The sequence below is a fragment of the Malus domestica genome, chromosome 10 (genome assembly GCF_042453785.1).
Source record: "Malus domestica chromosome 10, GDT2T_hap1".
Taxonomy (NCBI): Eukaryota; Viridiplantae; Streptophyta; class Magnoliopsida; order Rosales; family Rosaceae; genus Malus; species Malus domestica.
Genome location: NC_091670.1, coordinates 39,238,119 through 39,256,118, shown reverse-complemented (window position 1 = coordinate 39,256,118; position 18,000 = coordinate 39,238,119). Strand labels below are relative to the sequence as shown.

The window sequence follows — 18,000 nt, the reverse complement described above, 5'->3', positions numbered from 1 at the left end:
ACGAGATCAGTAAAACTAGAAGGCGAATCCGGCTCAGTTAAGGACTAGATTCGTAGTCCTAGCAGAGGTAGGACTGATTGAGGTAACGTTAATCCGGAGAAGGAAACCTAGTTCGAATAGGATTAGAACTCGGGCTCGGTGTTCTGCTTCTATAAATACAAGACATTCAGCAATGGAAAAGGACCACAAAATCAATACAAAATTGCCCTGCGCAAACTCTCACAACTTGAGATCTTTTTCTTTTCCTTTTTCGCTGACACATCTTCCGTTGGCATCAACAGCACTGTGGAAGCAACCGGTGATATCTTAAGTCGGCATAGATAGCTCTGTCACCGTAGAGTCGGTCGGTCTCGCAGTATCTTCCGTTGGCATCAACAGCACTGCGGCGAGGACGGTCGATTACCTATCCAAGTCTCGGTCGAGAAGGGTTTTCGAATCCTTGTTGGTCGAGGTCATCTCATTAGCCTTCTCGGCGAGGTGAGGTGTCACAGTTATTACATTCGGCACATTGCAAGCCGAATTCGGTTCGTGAACTTTGTAAGAAATAGCAGCCTTGTCTTCAGGCTCGAGAACCCAAGAGGCCGAGACGTGTTCCTTTCTCGGCCGCAATCGCAAGACGCAGAAGTCAGTAGCGCGACCCAACGCAGCATCATCAAATTTACTCCTCGGCCGAGCCTCGGCCGACGAGTTGGCACGCCCGCAATCACCGAAGGACGTAGTTAGCTTAGAATATACTTGGCCTGCGCGCCACGTAGGCTTGGTAGATTAGAGGGTCAACAGCTGTGCTTGAGAATAAGCTCATTTTTATTGCTTCACGTTTTCAGCTTTTTTTTCACCCAAATTTATAAAAATAAGTTATTTTTAAATGTTTATCAAACACATTTTTAACTCAGTACCAAACCAGACGGTGCGTTTTGAGCATTAGGGGAAACGTTTATTTTTTGCTTTCTCGGTGAGAAGCCCAAAGGCCCGACGAGACGTCGTCGTATGACTAAAGTAAACGGCATAGACGAAGCTCGGCCCCGTCTTTTTCTCTTCCCCATCAAACCCTCTCTTCGTCTTCTTCTTCTTCTTCGTCGTATTCTTCTTCTCCCACTCTCTCTCTCTCTCTCCACTTTCTCTCTCCACACTCCAGAGCCAAAAACCAGTAAGCTCTCTTTCGTATTCCAAAATAATAACTATGAAATTTCGAATACCTTTGCGTAATATAATAATAGTTCAATTTTTTGTTCCAAATTTCGCCTCAGCGTCTTCAGAGAGCCAGAAGAGCAGCTCCAATGGCTGACCCCTCCGGCGAGGCCAATCACATCGAGAAGCTTTACGAGTTCGGCGAACGACTGAACGAGTCCAAGGACAAGTCCCAGGTGCCCCACGCACGCCAATTTCCTTCCAGCATCCTTTCATATTTCATACTTTTTGAAATTTTGGTTTCTAGGGTTTTTCTGGGTTTTAATATTTTGCGATTTTTGTTTTGTTTTTTTGCAATTCAGAATGTTAAGGATTACCAGGGGATTATCAATGCGGCCAAGACCAGTGTCAAGGCCAAGCAGCTGGCTGCCCAGCTTATTCCGAGGTTCTTCAAGTTCTTCCCCGAACTTTCGCAGCCCGCCATCGACACGCACCTCGATTTGATTGAAGAAGAAGAGCTCGGGGTTAGTTCATATCTGTATACGCACTCGTAATTACTTGCACTCATTGCATTTTTTGATGCCCTAGCTATATTTGGTAACTGGAAAATTGTGGAGTTTTTTTTTAATTTTTTATGGAAGAGTTAGATCCCTGTCGAAAAAGTTTGTGTCTTGAATTAGTTTGTTGTGACATATTTGAAGTAATATATAACATGCCTTTGCATGTTATTCTTATTTGGGGTCTTGCTGGTTTTGATATTCAGTTCAACTATTTAGTTCGGATCATCAATGTAATGTGCAGGTACGAGTCCAAGCTATTCGGGGCCTTCCCCTGTTCTGTAAGGATACGCCTGAACATATTGCGAAAATTGTAGACATTCTTGTGCAGCTCCTTGCATCTGGTAATTTTTTTGTTTCCATTCTTTGTTGGGAATTGTGATTCTGGGAGTATGGTGGTTGTGTTATATGAGTCTGATGTTGGCCTTTTTTAGAGGAATTTGTGGAGCGTGATGCTGTGCATAAAGCACTTATGGCTCTTTTGAGGCAAGATGTTAAAGGTATATATGTGATCTTCAAACTAACTGATAGTGAATCATCATAGATTATATGTTTAGTACAAATTAACTGTTAGGGCATGATTACAAATTAACTGATGTATGATCACATCAGATTTTAAGTTGGCATTTTTATTTATAAGAAAATATGTATAAAAAGGTCGTACCCAGTGCACAAGGCTCCCGCTTTACGCAGGGTCTGGGAGAGGTGAATGTCGGCTAGCCTTACCCCCATTTTATGGAGAGGCTGCTCCCAAATTTATAAGAAAATATGTATATGTGTACAAATGTATACACATTTTATGCAGATTTATGTGTTTTTACTAGCCTTAAGTTTAACACCTGATACATCTTGGATCATTGAAATCTATCTCTTTCATAATGTATCTCATCTTCTTGTATGCACAGCTTCTTTGACAGCATTATTCAAGCACATTGGGAGTGCTGATGAACCAAGCACAGATGAGTTCATTCGGGAGAAGGTTTTAAGTTTCATTAGAGATAAGGTGAGAAGACCACTTTGTCGAATGTCCAGTACGATTATTATCATGTATCTCTTAAGATAACTGGATGTTGAATGATCAAAATTGTAGGTATTTCCTATTAAAGCTGAACTTTTGAAGCCTCAGGAAGAAATGGAAAGGCATATTACTGATTTGGTAAAAAAGGTGTGTACATGAATGCTGTGCTAATTGTCTTCATGCGCATGTTTATTTAGAGTCTTGGAACTATGTACTTAAGTTCCTATGAATGTATTATTTTGAAGTGTGGCATGATGCTTTGTCGCATCTATTTAGTAAATTTATAGGCTGTTCTCTTCCCCTCATGTTACCTTTAGTTAAAAGAAAAACCATGGACATTTATAATTATTATCTCTTCAATTTTATTTTACTTTTCTGTTGAAAGGTTGTATATTCAATTGCAGAGTCTGGAAGATGTGACTGGTGCAGAGTTTAGAATGTTTATGGACTTCTTAAAAAGTTTGAGCATATTTGGGGAGAAAGCGCCTGCTGAACGCATGAAAGAACTTATTGGAATTATTGAAGGACAAGCTGATTTAGATGCCCAATTCAATGTAAGCACTTGTTTTATTGTGTTGATTTAAGGGTAAAGAATAGAAGCTTCTGACCAAGCCGAATATGCAAAATGTACTCACTATGAGTAATGCAGAAATAAGCGTTTTTGATATTGCTCTGTTATTTCATAAGATGCTTGCATTTATTTTGTCATCAGTATATCTGATGCATTGACTTTGTGTTTTGATTACTATTTTATGATTGTATCATACCTGAACCAATATCAACCCATGAGTGTTGAATATATATTTGAGTATATACTATATAGTAATGTTGATGATTACATTTTTCCAGCTTGGTTTAGCTCCTTGGAAGTTTTTGTTTTGGTTGCTAATGTTATTTATGCTTGGGTGACATCATATGGAATTAATCTTCTATTAAAGAATTTGGCCAAGCTAAGATGAGGCTCTTCATTTGTTGTGCTTAGCGTAGTCATTTGATTCAATGTGTATGTTGTTCTTATTCTTGAGACTTCTTACCAGCTTTCTCATCATAATATTGACTGCATACTCAAGATTTGTTAAGTGATAAGTTTGTGTACTTTTCCCTTTTTCATTGGGATGATCAACAAATCTGTCAATGGTAAACAGTTGAAGCTCTACTTAGTTATCTAGTATTCATAGGATCCCAATTAGACCTGTAATCAAACCAGTAGATTAACAGGTGGTTTTGGGGCTGGGGTAGTCTACAACTATGCATGTTTGTAGGGTTGAAAGTTTGAGTTAGAATATTATTTCAAATTATAATGACCATTTAGGCTAGAAGGAAACAAAAGTGATGCTGTTGGAAAAGATGCTTCCACAATGTATATTCTGCTTCCTCTTTTAATATCAATGTATTCTTTTTAATCACTATGGTTCTTTTGGTAGCTTAACACCAAAATGGTTGGGATGCAGGTTTCAGATGCTGATCATATTGATAGGTTGATATCCTGCCTATTCATGGCTCTGCCATTTGTTGTGGTGTGGCCTCTAATTATCATAGAATTTTACTTGTGCTTTTGATGTGTATATTTCTAGGAATCAAGTACCAACCATGTTTATTCATATTTGATATAGAGGGGTGCGTCAAGCAGCAAATTCCTAAATTATCTGGACAAACACATCCTTCCGGTTTCGGACAAGGTAACATCATCACTTCCACTGAATTGGTATATTATTCTAGTATGTATATCAAGTTTCTTGGTAATCTGAAGAGTTTTATTTCTATATAGTTCCATAAATTGAGCCAGTATTGGCCAAAACAAATGAAAATGTTTAGATTTTTCTAACAAACTGATATATAATTAAACGTTGGGATAGAATATTTTCTATATATTTGTTTGCTTGATTGGTTTTTGTGTGAAATGTTCCATCGGAATCTGGGATGATATATTCTTTCTGCTATTGGTCTCCTAATCTTGCTTTATTTCTTTTTCTTGACTCAACTACTCAATTACTAAAGCAGTGTTTATACCAAATAGTTGATGTCTTTATTTCCATATGAATCCAGAAGTTTTTATGGGTTGTAAGTAGTCGTACTTTCTTCGCACTTGTCTACTTTGTTATGAGGACTCTGAGAAATGATCATTACATTCTGAAATGAAAACAAGGACAATATGGAATATAGGATTAAGTAAATAGCATGGGGGGTGCGGTACAGGCAAGCCTTTTATTGATGATAAAAATAAAATTTTAAGTTCATTTCAATTTTTATCAGTATCTTTCTATGACTGTGTGACAATATTTATATTATGCTGTGCTTTCTTTATAGTATTTTATTGTAATGGGAAAGCTTGTCAGATTTTTATTCAAACAATGTTTTTTTTTTTGGTCAGCTTCCTGATGAAAGAAGGCTAGATTTGCTCAAAGCCCTTGCAGAAGTTTCACCTTTCACAGCACCACAAGATTCTCGTCAGATCCTTCCTTCTGTTGTTCAGCTGTTAAAGGTACAATTTTTTTAATCGGTAATGACATCAGTTTGTATATTCAAAATTATCAGATGATTGGACTATGTGCGTGAAGATCTGACTTTTAAAATACTCTCCACTGTTACAGTCGGTGTTTATAAATGTAAATGCCTAATGCGAGGCGTTTAGATTCAGACAAGATGAAAAACAAGCCTTTTGGGACTCAAGTTATTAATTAAAAATTATTTAAATATGTATTATTTGTATTAATTATTGTTCAACAGTAATAGTCAATCTCAGACCTTGTAATATTCATTTATTACAAGGCGCATTGCAGTGAGGTGAACCTCAATTGTGCCTTAAAAAAACTTATTAGAATTGATGTATTCACATTCAGTGTTTGGACAGTATCGGCTTTTTTATTTGTTTCAGGTCTGGATAACAAGCCATTTTGAGTCATTTTTTTGTGTTTATTATCTCGTTGCAAATTAATTTTTATTCTATTTTTTCCTTGCAGAAAAACATGCCTCGGAGAAAGACTGGAGATGAGTTTAACTTCACTTACGTAGAATGCTTATTGTTCACGTTCCACCATCTTGCTCACAAGGTAATTTGATTTCCAGTCAACCTCCCTTGTCAATACTACTGTGAACAAACAATGTTTTGTGCTTACTTGATTTCTTTATCATATAGGTTCCTAATGCTACTAACAGTCTATGCGGTTACAAGATAGTGACTGGGCAACCATCAGATAGACTTGGTGAGGACTTTTCAGAGCAATATAAGGAGTTTACTGAGAGGTTAGTCTTTCTTTTTCCCTGTTTTTCTCCTTGTATATTTTAGTACTTATTCTAGTTTATATAATGAAGTACCACGTGAGTGTATATGTAGGAATCAAAATATGCCGAATAACTCATGCTCTTCTAAATCCTAGGCCATCCCGTTCCTTCATCTGGCTTATATTAGCCTCTTTTCTTGTCAATGTGCATCCAATATACTTTAGCCCTTGATTCCGGTTGTGAGATGGAGTGTTTTTTCTTAAGAGAGGTTGAGGCTGGTTAAGGCTTTCGGCGAGCCTTATCTTTTTCTTTTCGGAAGTTATATTTCTTTCAATTAAAAGCCCAGTCTTTAACCCACATGGTAGCTCAAGTATTAGTACTCTGTCATTAGTTATGACGAGGGTAGTGGCCCCCATATCAAGGAGAAGTCTATGGATGAAATTGAAGACCTTGCAAATTACTGATATCTGATAAGTTACTGTGAAAAGTGGAGAATCAAGTGGCCACACCTCTATAAGACTATAACTGGAAATATTATGATCGACTGTGCAGGTTGAGTTATGTTGAGGAGCTAACTAGGGCCACCATGAAGAAATTAACACAGGGAATGGCTGAAAAGAACAAAGCGATGGCAGCTGCAAAATCTGATGAAGCAAAGGATGCCATTGTGAGTTAATTTCATGGTCATTTCACAGTTTTGTGAACCGTTTCTGATTGCAGTTATCTTAAACAATGATTTTATGGTGTGCAGAAAACTGAAAAGCAGAATACTACAACTGGGTTGCGAACCTGCAATAACATATTGGCAATGACAAAGGTGAGGGCAACTGTTTGAGAATTTTGGATGGATGATCATTTATTCATGATCTTTTAGAACTGATGTTTAAATGATTTGAAACAATGTAGACTCTACATTCAAAAACACCCTCATTCATTGGAGACAAGAGCATCAACCTGTCTTGGAAAGAAGCAACAAAACCCGCTGTGCCCTCTAGCACACCTGTTGCAGGGTAAGAGAAATATTCTTGAACCTATATTTTGTTTTTTGTATTATACTCTCATTGGTTTGAAGAATAGTTCTTGATTTATGTGATGTCAGACTTTTGGCGTCATTAGTTCAACATACATTTTCCTCAATTGCTTGTGCAAAGAAAAAAGTGTGCAGTTCATTTATTTCAATTTTGTGGCTCGGAGAAAAAAACACTCAAAACACCTAATTTTCCTATGTTTTAACTTTTATCATATTCTTAGTTGCAATCATGGGTTACTTGTTTGTCTCGTAATTTTCCTTGTTTTCTTAAATTGTAACAGACAATCTATACTTGTCAATATTTCGCACTTCCTGACCATTTGTAGATCCGTAGACATCTACATTTTAATAGCTTAGTCTTTATCCATACGAGATGCACTTTGAATCTTGAAAGGAAGATAGAATATGCTGTGAAATCAACATTTTTATCCTATTGCATAGTTAAAGGATCCATTCTTATATGGTTTAAACCTACTGGTGCAGAGCAAAAAGAGCTGCTAATTTTTCCAATGGATCCGGAAATATGCCTTCAAAAAAGGGGCGTGGGGGCGGATTACAAAATCAACTTGTTAATAGAGCATTTGAAGGTTTATCTCAAGGTGGAAGAAGCGGGGGAAGGAGCGGTGGTGGTGGAAGGAGCAGAGGCAGAGGGTGGGGTGGCCGTGGAAGGGGTAGGGGTTACAGATAGCTGCACCGTGAGACAACTTTGGGAAATCACGATGGTGAGAGAGACGTGGATGCGCCCCAGGAAAACGCAGATGAGTATATGATGTGCTGAATTCCTCTCGATGAAACGAGTTAGAAACAAGTTTTGTTTCATCGAGCAAGCTGATTTTACTCTAGATTCTTTGTTGATTAACGCTACTTATTATGTTCTTCCGGAGCTTTGTCTAACAAGAATGGGGCGACCGGATTACCGCTCTGAGTATTTCCATCCGTCGTCGAAAAAATATGCAGGGTTCCGAGACAGCTCCAGGAATCTATCCGTGCGTTAGTGAATGTATGCTTTCAGGGGATTTAATTTATGATACTGCTAGTTTGACTTTGTTTTTATGATTGAATGTTATGACTTTATAAGAACTCATACTGACTGATGGAAATTGCCTCTTTTGCCATTTTTAAGTTTTACCAATTACCTCTTTACTTTTTCCTTAAGAATAGGAATCGTTTGGAAGTGTTTTGTAAATAACTAAAAGAGTTTTTTAAGAAAATAATTTTGATCCCAAAAAGGTTATTACTAAAACCGTTTTCAGTCATTCTAACAGCATTTTCAAATGCGCTAATAAAAGTTTGTTCAACTATGCCATACGTTGTTGTTTGAAAGGGTTGAAGATTAAAGGGGTTGTTGCAAACTTAGGCCTACTCAAGCTGGCTAGAACTAGTGTGCCTCAATTTTTGCAATCAAGTTTGTATCAATATATTATCTCCTTAGTTTAAAGGGAATTTTAACGAAAAACTTCTACTACTGTTTATTTTAACAAAAAATCACATTTTCACATTAAAAAGTCAATCCTGGTATTATTTATTTTACCCTTTATTGCAATCAAGTTTGTATCGATATATTATCTCCCTAGTTTAAAGAGAATTTTAACGAAAAACTTTCGGTACTGTATACTTTAACAAAAAAACACATTTTCACACTAAAAAGTCAATCATGTACTATTCATTTTACCTTTTATTTTGTCCTTATCGTTACAACTCAAAGTTTTCAAACTATTTTTTTTAGTTTTCTTAGTTTTTTAAATCATGTTAAAATGTCTGATTATTTTATTATGTTTCAGCGTGTGACATCGTTGCAGGGAACAAGTGGATGTGTAATCTGAAATCACTAAAATACCACTAGAACAAAATTAATTTGCCAAGACTACCCCTCAATCAAGGCTTGACTTGACTTTATCCTTTTGCCTCACTAAATGACAAAATGGTAAAATTATCCAAAATTAATTTCCTTTTCTCTTTCCTATTTACAACAAAATAAAACAAAATATGCTTCGGTAGTCCCGCGCGTACGTCAACTCGTCCGTCGATTTTAACGGTTGCCAAAACCCCATGTGATTGTGTTTAAAGTGTTTTCTTCCTTGCCACGATACAAAAGGCTCACCAAATTTTCCGATCAAATCATCCCCAAAAATCCAATCTTTCAATTCGATCCCCCACACTCTAACCCTAAATTTCACTTTTCCAGATCAAATGGAAAATCCCCAATTCAATTAGCTTCGAAATTCAGTAAAAATTGAAAGAAAAAAAATTTGAAAAATATGTTGAGCTCAAACCAGTACCAACCCTCTGCCTCCGACGCCTCGTCGCCGCTTTTAGGCCACTCCCTCGCCGACAACATCGTCCGGAGCCGGAGACTCATACGTCGGCCGCCGCATCCTCTCCGTGGCGCAGCTCGGTTCTTGCGACGCGCGAGCAGCCGCCGGATGATGCTGCGAGAGCCGTCGGTTAGAGTCCGTGAGGCCGCGGCGGAGCAGGTGGAGGATCGCCAGAGCGACTGGGCCTACTCCCGGCCGATTATCGTTTTGGACCTATTGTGGAACGCTGGGCTCCTGGGAATTGCCGTCGGGGTGCTGTCGCTGAGCTGGAAAGAGGAGCCTTCCGTCCCTTTGAGGACTTGGATTGGCGGTTACGCGTTTCAGTGCCTGGTGCATATGGTCTGCGTGGTCGTGGAGTGCAAGCGGAGGAGGCGCGGAGGTCAAGCGGCTGCGGGGGCGGAAGCGAGTTCTGCGTGGGAAAGTTCATCTGGGTCTGGGAGTGATGATGCTGAGGACTATGGAGTTGAGCAGAGCACAGATTACACTGCCACCAGGTTTTTCCCTTTTTCTTTTTCTCTTTTGAAATTATTAACTTTTTTGTTTTAGGGTTAATTGAGAACTTGAACTGGGGCTTTGAGTATTAACTGTTACTGTTTGTAGTACTGTAGCTGTTGCAATATCTGTTTTTGGGTGAAAATTGTTAAATTTGGATTGGATTTGAGCCTCTAGGAAAGGACCCATTTTCCAGTTGAAGAAATTGTCTTGACTGAGATTGATTGTGATGGTTTGATGTGGCAGTGTTGCAAAGAATTTGGAGTCTGCGAATACGGTATTTTCGTTTATCTGGTGGATTCTTGGGTTCTACTGGGTGACTGCTGGCGGTGAAAATTTGACACAGGAATCTCCCCAGTTATACTGGTTTGTTTGAGCTAATTGTCCCTTTTTGCTTCTGTTTTCTTTCAAGTCCTTTCTGTTCATGCTGTCGATTTTGTACGCTTATAAAATGTGGGTTTCTTTTGCAGGATATGTATCACTTTTCTTGCTTTGGATGTTGTTTTCGTAGTCATCTGCGTTGTTCTTGCTTCTCTCGTTGGTATTGCCGTTTGCTTCTGTCTCCCCTGCATCATTGCCATCTTGTATGTTGTGACAGATCAGGTATGTGCTTGTAGGAAATGTTTGAGTTTATTCCGTACATTAAGGGTGCTTGATAATCGCTTGTCGTATGGACATAAGATCTACTTTGACCGGTGAACGTCTATTGCACAACATTACGCCTCTTATCTTCTCGAGCCTCAAGAGTCAAGGCATACGAGGCAAACTAAGAATATAGTGTAATTTTCCTGTTGTCTGGTGCAATTGAATGCACTAAAACTTTCGGATAGGAAATTATGTCCAATCCCCACTGCGATTCTGGGTTAAGATCTAAACATGCCATTTGAAGACATTGTCTAGCAGTGATTTTCTGCTCTTGGAGATTTATAGTGACTTTGCTTTTATTTGTCAAATTTTGACTATCATATCTTGCACAGTTTCTGTGTATCAGTCGTTTACTTTTTTAGGAGAATTATTGAATTTCATTAACAGAACCTGTGAGAATTTTATACCTTCCTTCCGCTTATATGCTGTTAAATACTGTCTGTCGCTAAACCACTTATATGCTGTTGAATACTGTCTGTCCCTAATTTCCTGGTCATTTTTTGTTCCTGGACAGGAAGGAGCAACAAAGGAAGAGATCGATCGTTTGCCAAAGTACAAGTTCCGCAAGATACCTGATTTTGACAAAGTTAGTGGTGAGATCCAAGAATCTTTTGGAGGAGTAATGACTGAATGCGACACTACTACACCTACCGAACATGTTCTCTCCCCAGAGGATGCTGTAAGTTCCATGATACATTCTTGATATCTTTTTACTAGAAAGTCTCATAAAATAGTTAATTGTTTTTAATGGCATGCTGAAATAGGTTTTTGTATTACCAACTGGAATTCATACATGTACTTGTTCAGCAATTGAGCCTTTCAAGTCATGTGTATGAAGATCCGGGGCACCAGTTCCGGGGTTTCAGTTTCTCATTGCCAAATTAACCCCACACCAAATCACTAAGTGTGCTTATTACGTGAGTTGTGTTTATCTTAGGAATGTTGCATCTGCCTTTGTGCCTACGAAGATGGAACTGAACTACGTGAACTTCCTTGCTGTCACCACTTTCACTGCACCTGCATAGACAAATGGTTACAGATCAATGCCACCTGCCCACTCTGCAAGTACAACATTTTGAAGTCCGTTAGCCAAAGCAGTAGCGAAGAAGTATAAAAAGCAAGTTCTGTATAACAGTTATGAGGAGATTGCATGCCCTGCTCCTATGTGTATAGACCTTGAAAGATTTCACCATCTGCCGGAATCCGGATGTAACTTCACGGTCGGGTTTGTTGCGGGAGCATCTTCACCTCCAAGAATGTTAGTTTGTATAATGAAAGTCATTTATGTGATATCTTATAAACAAAATGTTTAATATGTAATAGTCCTACCTTTTTTGACATAAATTACAAAATAGCATTTAACAAGGATATTCTCGTCTTTTGGCTGTAAAGTTCATGTGTCAGTTTCAGGATTTTTCAAATTATTTTTTGCTTCACAATTACGAACCAGGATCCTCTCCTGAGCAATTCCATAGGGATCCTAGGGATTCTGTAATCTTGTCCGTTCATCGTATATCATGTGGTCATAAATCATTTAAAATTTAAATTTTAAAATTCAAATATGAATAGTATCTAACGAAAACTGACCGCATAATATAAAATGAACGAACAAGATTGCGGGATCCCTAGGGAATTGCCCAGGAGAGGATCCTGGTTTCCACCCCCCCAAACCAAAGGATTTATGGTTAGCATATAACCCAATTCTAAATTGTCTGCATATTGTATCTTTACATGTTTAATTCTTTCTTCCAACCAAATGGACCAATTGCCCATTGACAATGGATTTAGGTTGAATTGGAGCGATACTATCTCACCACTCGCGCAGTCAGTTTCATTTTTTTTTATTTCTATTTAAAAAAAAAAATTGTTGTTTAGTAATACGGTCTAATACTATTTTTCTTCATTTGTAATTGAGTGGTCCTATGTTCAATTCTCACCAAAGATAAATTTGAACCACATTATTGCTAGCTTATTGTGAGGCTAAGTTCATCATCTTTCTCTTAGTGTGAATAATATCGTTTCTTCCAAAAAAAAAAAAAAAACAAAAAATCTCATGCTCTTTTCAAAACATGTCAATATTAAAAATAAGTGTAAATCTCAGTTTACCAGTTTTGTTGTTTTTAACATTTGGTACATAAAGTTTTTTTTATCACAAACTCGTACCTAAAGTGTTACTTTTGGAACAATCTCGTAAATCCATTAGTATGGCTGTTAAATCTAACTGATGACGTGATGTTTATATGGACAATAACTGGACGTCACGTGTCAATAAAAATTAAAATTAAACATTAAAAAATTTAAAAAAATTACAAAAAAAAAAAAAGTGTCTTCTTCCATAACCCCCGACCGTCCCTCCCTTATCGGCCTCCACCCATATGTGCAAATCCAAAATGTCAGTCGACGCCGCCCAGCCAGTCTCCACCCCTCGCCGCACCCCATGCACTCAGCAATTCGCTCAATCCACCCTTAGAACCCCAATGGCCCCTTTCGTTGTACTGGGTCGTCGCTGACGAATCAAAGTCATACCGGACGTAGTTCGAGATCGGGACGTTGCTGGAGGCGTAAGGAGAGCAGGGGGTGGAGGACGTAAGCAGAGTGGGGGGGGGGGTGGAGATCGGGATGTCGCCGCATGTTGGTCGGCTTGTGCCCTCGGAAAATCAGCTCTGAACCCATTTGTTGGAACTGTGTCGGAAGGAGAAGGGAGGAAGAAGACATCTTTTTTTTTTTTTGTAATTTTGTAATGTTTAATTTTTATTTTATTTTATATTTTTAATATCTATGTGGGATTCTTATTGACACGTGGGATTCTTCATATACCAAATCTTGAAAACCACGAAACTTAGTGATAGTAAACTGAGATTTACCCTAAAAATAACAAGGGTCAGGATTGTGCTAATGTTTAAGGCCTTATTTTTTAAATCACTACGTCTCAGGTTCAAACTCTCTTCATTTTCAGCGTAAATTAGTGAAGAATATTTGCATGTTCAAAAAAAATAAAACTAAGGGTATGTTTGAAAGAGATTTTGGGATGTGTAAGTACTTTAAAAGCAGCACATGAGAGGTATTTTTTTTCATAAAATTACTTAAAAAATCATTTTAAATATTTTATAGAGAAGCACATACGAGGGTTTTCTTCATTTATCCAACAAAGAAGTCATCCTTGATGACGTCCCATTCCTTCCTTCCCCGTCGAACTGCCTCTCATCGCGGCTTCACCATTGGAGGGTTCCTGATAAGCAATCGAATTGCACATGAACTCAGGGAACAACAACAACAACAACAAAGCCTTTTCCCACTAAGTGGGGTCGGCTATATGAATCCTAGAACGCCATTGCGCTCGGTTTTGTGTCATGTCCTCCGTTAGATCCAAGTACTCTAAGTCTTTTCTTAGAGTCTCTTCCAAAGTTTTCCTAGGTCTTCCTCTACCCCTTTAGCCCTGAACCTCTGTCCCGTAGTCACATCTTCGAACCGGAGCGTCAGTCGGCCTTCTTTGCACATGTCCAAATCATCGGAGCCGATTTTCTCTCATATTTCCTACAATTTCGGCTACTCCTACTTTACCTCGGATATCCTCATTCCCAATCTTATCATTTCTCGTGTGCCCACACATCCCACGAAGCATCCTCATCTCCGCTACACCCATTTTGTGTACGTGTTGATGCTTCACCGCCCAACATTCTGTGCCATACAACATCGCTGGCCTTATTGCCGTCCTATAAAATTTTCCCTTGAGCTTCAGTGGCCTACGACGGTCACACAACACGCCGGATGCACTCTTACACTTCATCCATCCAGCTCGTATTCTATGGTTGAGATCTCCGTCTAATTCTCCGTGCTCTTGCAAGATAGATCCTAGGTAGCGAAAACGGTCGCTTTTTGTGATCTTCGCTAGATTGCTCCGGTCATTAGTGTGGATAAGTATATAAATGGATAGAGATAGGAAAGCAAACACAAGATATACGTGGTTCACCCAGATTGGCTACGTCCACGGAATAGAAGAGTTCTCATTAATTGTGAAGGGTTTACACAAGTACATAGGTTCAAGTTCTCCTTTAGTGAGTACAAGTGAATGATTTAGTACAAATGACATTAGGAAATATTGTGGGAGAATGATCTCGTAATCACGAAACTTCTAAGTATCGGAGTGTGTTGTCGTCTTGACTTGCCTTATCGGAGTGTGGCATCTTCTCTGGAAGTACTCTTCCTCCATCCAGGGGTGGTATCTTTAACTGGTGGAGATGCACAAGGTAATGTATCAATTTCACTTGAAGCTTACTTGTAGTCTCAGGCTTGGTCAAGCGCGATACAAACCATGTAGTAGGAGTCCCCTAAGTCGCCGAGCTAGGGGGTCTGCTGAAAGAGGTGACAGACAAGGTAAGCAATCAGAGCTCTCCGACTGATTGTTCACCTTCTCCCCATCTTGCAGCAGCATGAAGGATAAAGAGAAGAAAAATGAGAAGAGATGATATGAGATACTTTTGCTTTTGAAGAAGTAACTTTCCACAGGCTTATTCTTGAACTGAGCTGGAGGGTTTTCTGGTTTCCTCCAGAGTATAAGGCCGACTGAAGAATTTGAGGGTCAAAACAAGTCCATCAAATCTAGAGTACGTTCCACCCTGCTGATATGGGATACTTTTGCTTTAGACAGAGTAATGGATGTATCGGCACGTGTGCTGTTACGCTTGTCTCCACATGCTTCCTTGTATCCTTCGCACTTGCCCTATCTGTTCCTCAAGCAGATGCGGAATCTTCCCTGGAAACATAAGATGTTGAAGATGAGTACTCGAAAGCAATGCCAGGTAAGTAATCAGGTAAGGGGTTCCAGGCAGTCAGTTCCTGGCTGGAAGCTTGATTCCAAGTGCTGACTGATTGCTCTCTTTCTCCTTGTCTTGCAGGTAAAAACAAGGCCAAAGGAAAAGACAGGGAAAAAGCATGATATGGGATACTCTTGCTTTTAACCCTGATGATATGAGATATTCTTGCTCTAGTATAGCTTGTTTGCAGAGGTATTATCGGGGGGATAGAAAGCTGAATATTTCGAAAGGCTTCGTTGGGAGTGCCCTCTCAGATATGATGAAGGGTTGAGCATTTTTGCAGGTCTGCCTGTCCGTTGGGGATGGAGGTCGACATATATAGGAGTCTCCCTAACAACAAGTAGTAATGCTATTCCTTTACCCTGCTTGGTCATAGCACGGTAGTGGGAGCTGCCAGTTTCACATGTTTTAACTCTGTCAGAGCACTTTGAAAAAGTGGTCTGTGGTATCTGGCTCTCGAGATTCGGGGAACGATGCCTCTTCGATTTTTGAGAAAGCAATCATGCTGGGGGTCTGGCTCTCGAGATTCGGAGAGCAGTGTCTCTTCCATTTTTGAGGAAGTAATCATGTTGGGAGTCTGGCTCTCGAGATTCGGAGGGCGGTGCCTCTTCGATTTTGGAGCAAGTAATCCTGTTGGGAGTGTTGTCTCGAATGTGAGTAAAGGTTGGGCATGTTTGCTAGTCTACCTTGCCACGAAGCACAAAGGTTGACACACAGGGACTTTCCAATTATCCAGCAATGGTACTGTTCCTTTACCCTCTCTTCGCTTTTGAGAATGTAGTCATGTTGGGAGTCTGGCTCTCGAGATTCGGAGGACGGTGCCTCTTCGATTTTGGAGCAAGCAATCTTGTTGGGAGTGTTTTCTCGAAAGTGAGTAAAGGTTGGGCATGTTTGCTAGTCTACCTTGCCACGAAGCACAGAGGTTGACACACAGGGACTTTCCAATTATCCAGCAGTGGTACTGTTCCTTTACCCTTGTGGGTAATAATATGGTAGCTAGACCTTCAAAATTTATGTGTCTAAACGTTGTTAGTGCTGTTTCTTTGCTATTCTTTTACCTTTCTTGGTCAGAGCAATGTAGTGGGAGCTGCAAGCTTCACGTGCTCAACTTTGGCAGAGAACTTTGGCAAAGTTATCTGTGGTACCCATGAGCTATTGTTGCGTGTGGGAAGTGGGTGATTGAACAGTAAGATTCATGTGTTTTCTACTTCCCCAGAAGTCTTCGACAGAATGCCCATAATTTCCGCAAAGCTGAGTGTGCGTGTGACGGGTGCTGACAAGGCTGGAAAAGTAGGTGCCTCTTCGATTTCTGAGATCGGCCCTCGTGGTCTCTGGGGAGCCCAGCTTTTGAGAAAGCGAGCGCCTCTTCGATTTCTGAGATCGGCCTTCGTGGTCTTTGAGCAGCCCAACTTTTGAGAAAGCAAACGCCTCTTCGATTTCTGAGATCAACCCTCGTGATCTCTAAGCAGCCCAGCTTTTGAGAAAGCAAACGCCTCTTCGATTTCTGAGCAGGCGCCTCTTCGATTTCTGAAGCTCCGTCGAGTGCAGATTTTTATAGAGGCTGGCATTAAGTTCCAAAGCACACTTGAATCTCCACCAGTAGAAGCTTCATTCTTGCACTTCTAAGATCTTGATTTGTCCGACCTCTTCTCTCTTCAACACCTTTGAAAATGTCTGGCCCCTCCGACCGTCGTTTTGACTTGAACCTTGTTGAAGAGGCAGCCCCGCCTTCTCCAGACAACATATGGCGCCCATCCTTCGTCTCCCCTACTGGTCCTCTTACCGTTGGGGATTCCGTGATGAAGAATGATATGACCGCTGCGGTGGTGGCCAGGAACCTTCTCACTCCCAAAGATAACAGACTACTTTCCAAACGGTCTGATGAGTTAGCTGTTAAGGATTCGCTGGCTCTCAGTGTTCAGTGTGCAGGTTCTGTGTCTAATATGGCCCAACGCCTATTTGCTCGAACCCGCCAAGTTGAATCATTGGCGGCTGAAGTGATGAGTCTCAAACAGGAGATTAGAGGGCTCAAGCATGAGAATAAACAGTTGCACCGGCTCGCACATGACTATGCTACAAACATGAAGAGGAAGCTTGACCAGATGAAGGAAACTGATGGTCAGGTTTTACTTGATCATCAGAGATTTGTGGGTTTGTTCCAAAGGCATTTATTGCCTTCGTCTTCTGGGGCTGTACCGCGTAATGAAGCTCCGAATGATCAACCTCTGATGCCTCCTCCTTCTAGGGTTCTGTCCAGTACTGAGGCTCCAAATGATCCCCCTCCGGTGCCTTCTCTTTCTGGGGCTCTACCGACTGCTGAGACGTCTCCTAAGCAACCTTTGTGAAGGCTCCGTCTTGTGTGTTTATTTTGACTCATGTATATGTACATATTTGTAGCTGATCGGGGATATCAATAAATAAGCTTTCCTTCATTTCAACGTATTGTGTTAAATACACCAAAGCCTTCTTCGCGAAGTTCTTTGAATTTTCTTTTGTTGAAGCTTGTATGTTGAAGCTTTCTGAGTGGAGCATGTAGGTTGGGGTAGTGTTCCCTTAATTTCCCGAGTGAGGAAAACTTCTCGGTTGGAGACTTGGAAAATCCAAGTCACTGAGTGGGATCGGCTATATGAATCTTAGAACGCCATTGTGCTCGATCCTGTGTCATGTCCTTTGTTAGATCCAAGTACTCTAAGTCTTTTCTTAGAGTCTCTTCCAAAGTTTTCCTAGGTCTTCCTCTACCCCTTCGGCCCTGAACCTCTGTCCCATAGTCGCATCTTCT

At 40.0% G+C, this 18,000-nt stretch overlaps 2 protein-coding genes across 4 annotated transcripts; both read left to right on the top strand.

The window, feature by feature from the left end:
- Positions 1-966: 966 nt before the first annotated feature.
- On the top strand, positions 967-8,070 carry LOC103446350 (apoptosis inhibitor 5-like protein API5). Of its 3 annotated transcripts, none has more exons than XM_008385439.4 (17): positions 967-1,147; positions 1,248-1,364; positions 1,491-1,652; positions 1,930-2,029; positions 2,120-2,185; positions 2,591-2,688; positions 2,776-2,850; positions 3,108-3,257; positions 4,155-4,220; positions 4,317-4,382; positions 5,075-5,185; positions 5,664-5,753; positions 5,840-5,946; positions 6,478-6,592; positions 6,677-6,742; positions 6,832-6,935; positions 7,439-8,070. In XM_008385439.4, exons 2-17 carry the CDS (start codon positions 1,278-1,280, stop codon positions 7,641-7,643), a joined length of 1,668 nt encoding a protein of 555 aa, XP_008383661.1. In that variant the 5' UTR covers positions 967-1,147; positions 1,248-1,277; the 3' UTR covers positions 7,644-8,070. The 3 variants fall into 3 exon arrangements, with proteins under 3 accessions (XP_008383661.1, XP_070661861.1, XP_070661860.1); XM_070805759.1 differs by having other exon boundaries at positions 1,016-1,147; positions 1,218-1,364; XM_070805760.1 differs by lacking the exons at positions 6,677-6,742; positions 6,832-6,935; positions 7,439-8,070 and having other exon boundaries at positions 6,478-6,601.
- Positions 8,071-8,910: 840 nt separating this feature from the next.
- On the top strand, positions 8,911-11,775 carry LOC103446349 (E3 ubiquitin-protein ligase At1g63170-like). The gene is made up of 5 exons (XM_008385438.4): positions 8,911-9,764; positions 10,009-10,128; positions 10,233-10,365; positions 10,922-11,086; positions 11,345-11,775. Exons 1-5 carry the CDS (start codon positions 9,214-9,216, stop codon positions 11,519-11,521), a joined length of 1,146 nt encoding a protein of 381 aa, XP_008383660.2. The 5' UTR covers positions 8,911-9,213; the 3' UTR covers positions 11,522-11,775.
- Positions 11,776-18,000: the final 6,225 nt, after the last annotated feature.

Bases quoted from the DNA above. Each gene is read 5' to 3' on its own strand.
- LOC103446349 (XM_008385438.4), top strand. From the start codon at position 9,214: ATGTTGAGCTCAAACCAGTACCAACCCTCTGCCTCCGACGCCTCGTCG. The intron at 9,765-10,008 runs GTTTTTCCCTTT...TTGATGTGGCAG, and splicing joins ACAGATTACACTGCCACCAG to TGTTGCAAAGAATTTGGAGT. The intron at 10,366-10,921 runs GTATGTGCTTGT...GTTCCTGGACAG, and splicing joins TGTATGTTGTGACAGATCAG to GAAGGAGCAACAAAGGAAGA.
- LOC103446350 (XM_008385439.4), top strand. From the start codon at position 1,278: ATGGCTGACCCCTCCGGCGAGGCCAATCACATCGAGAAGCTTTACGAG. The intron at 4,221-4,316 runs GTGTGGCCTCTA...TATTTGATATAG, and splicing joins TGGCTCTGCCATTTGTTGTG to AGGGGTGCGTCAAGCAGCAA. The intron at 6,743-6,831 runs GTGAGGGCAACT...GAAACAATGTAG, and splicing joins ACATATTGGCAATGACAAAG to ACTCTACATTCAAAAACACC.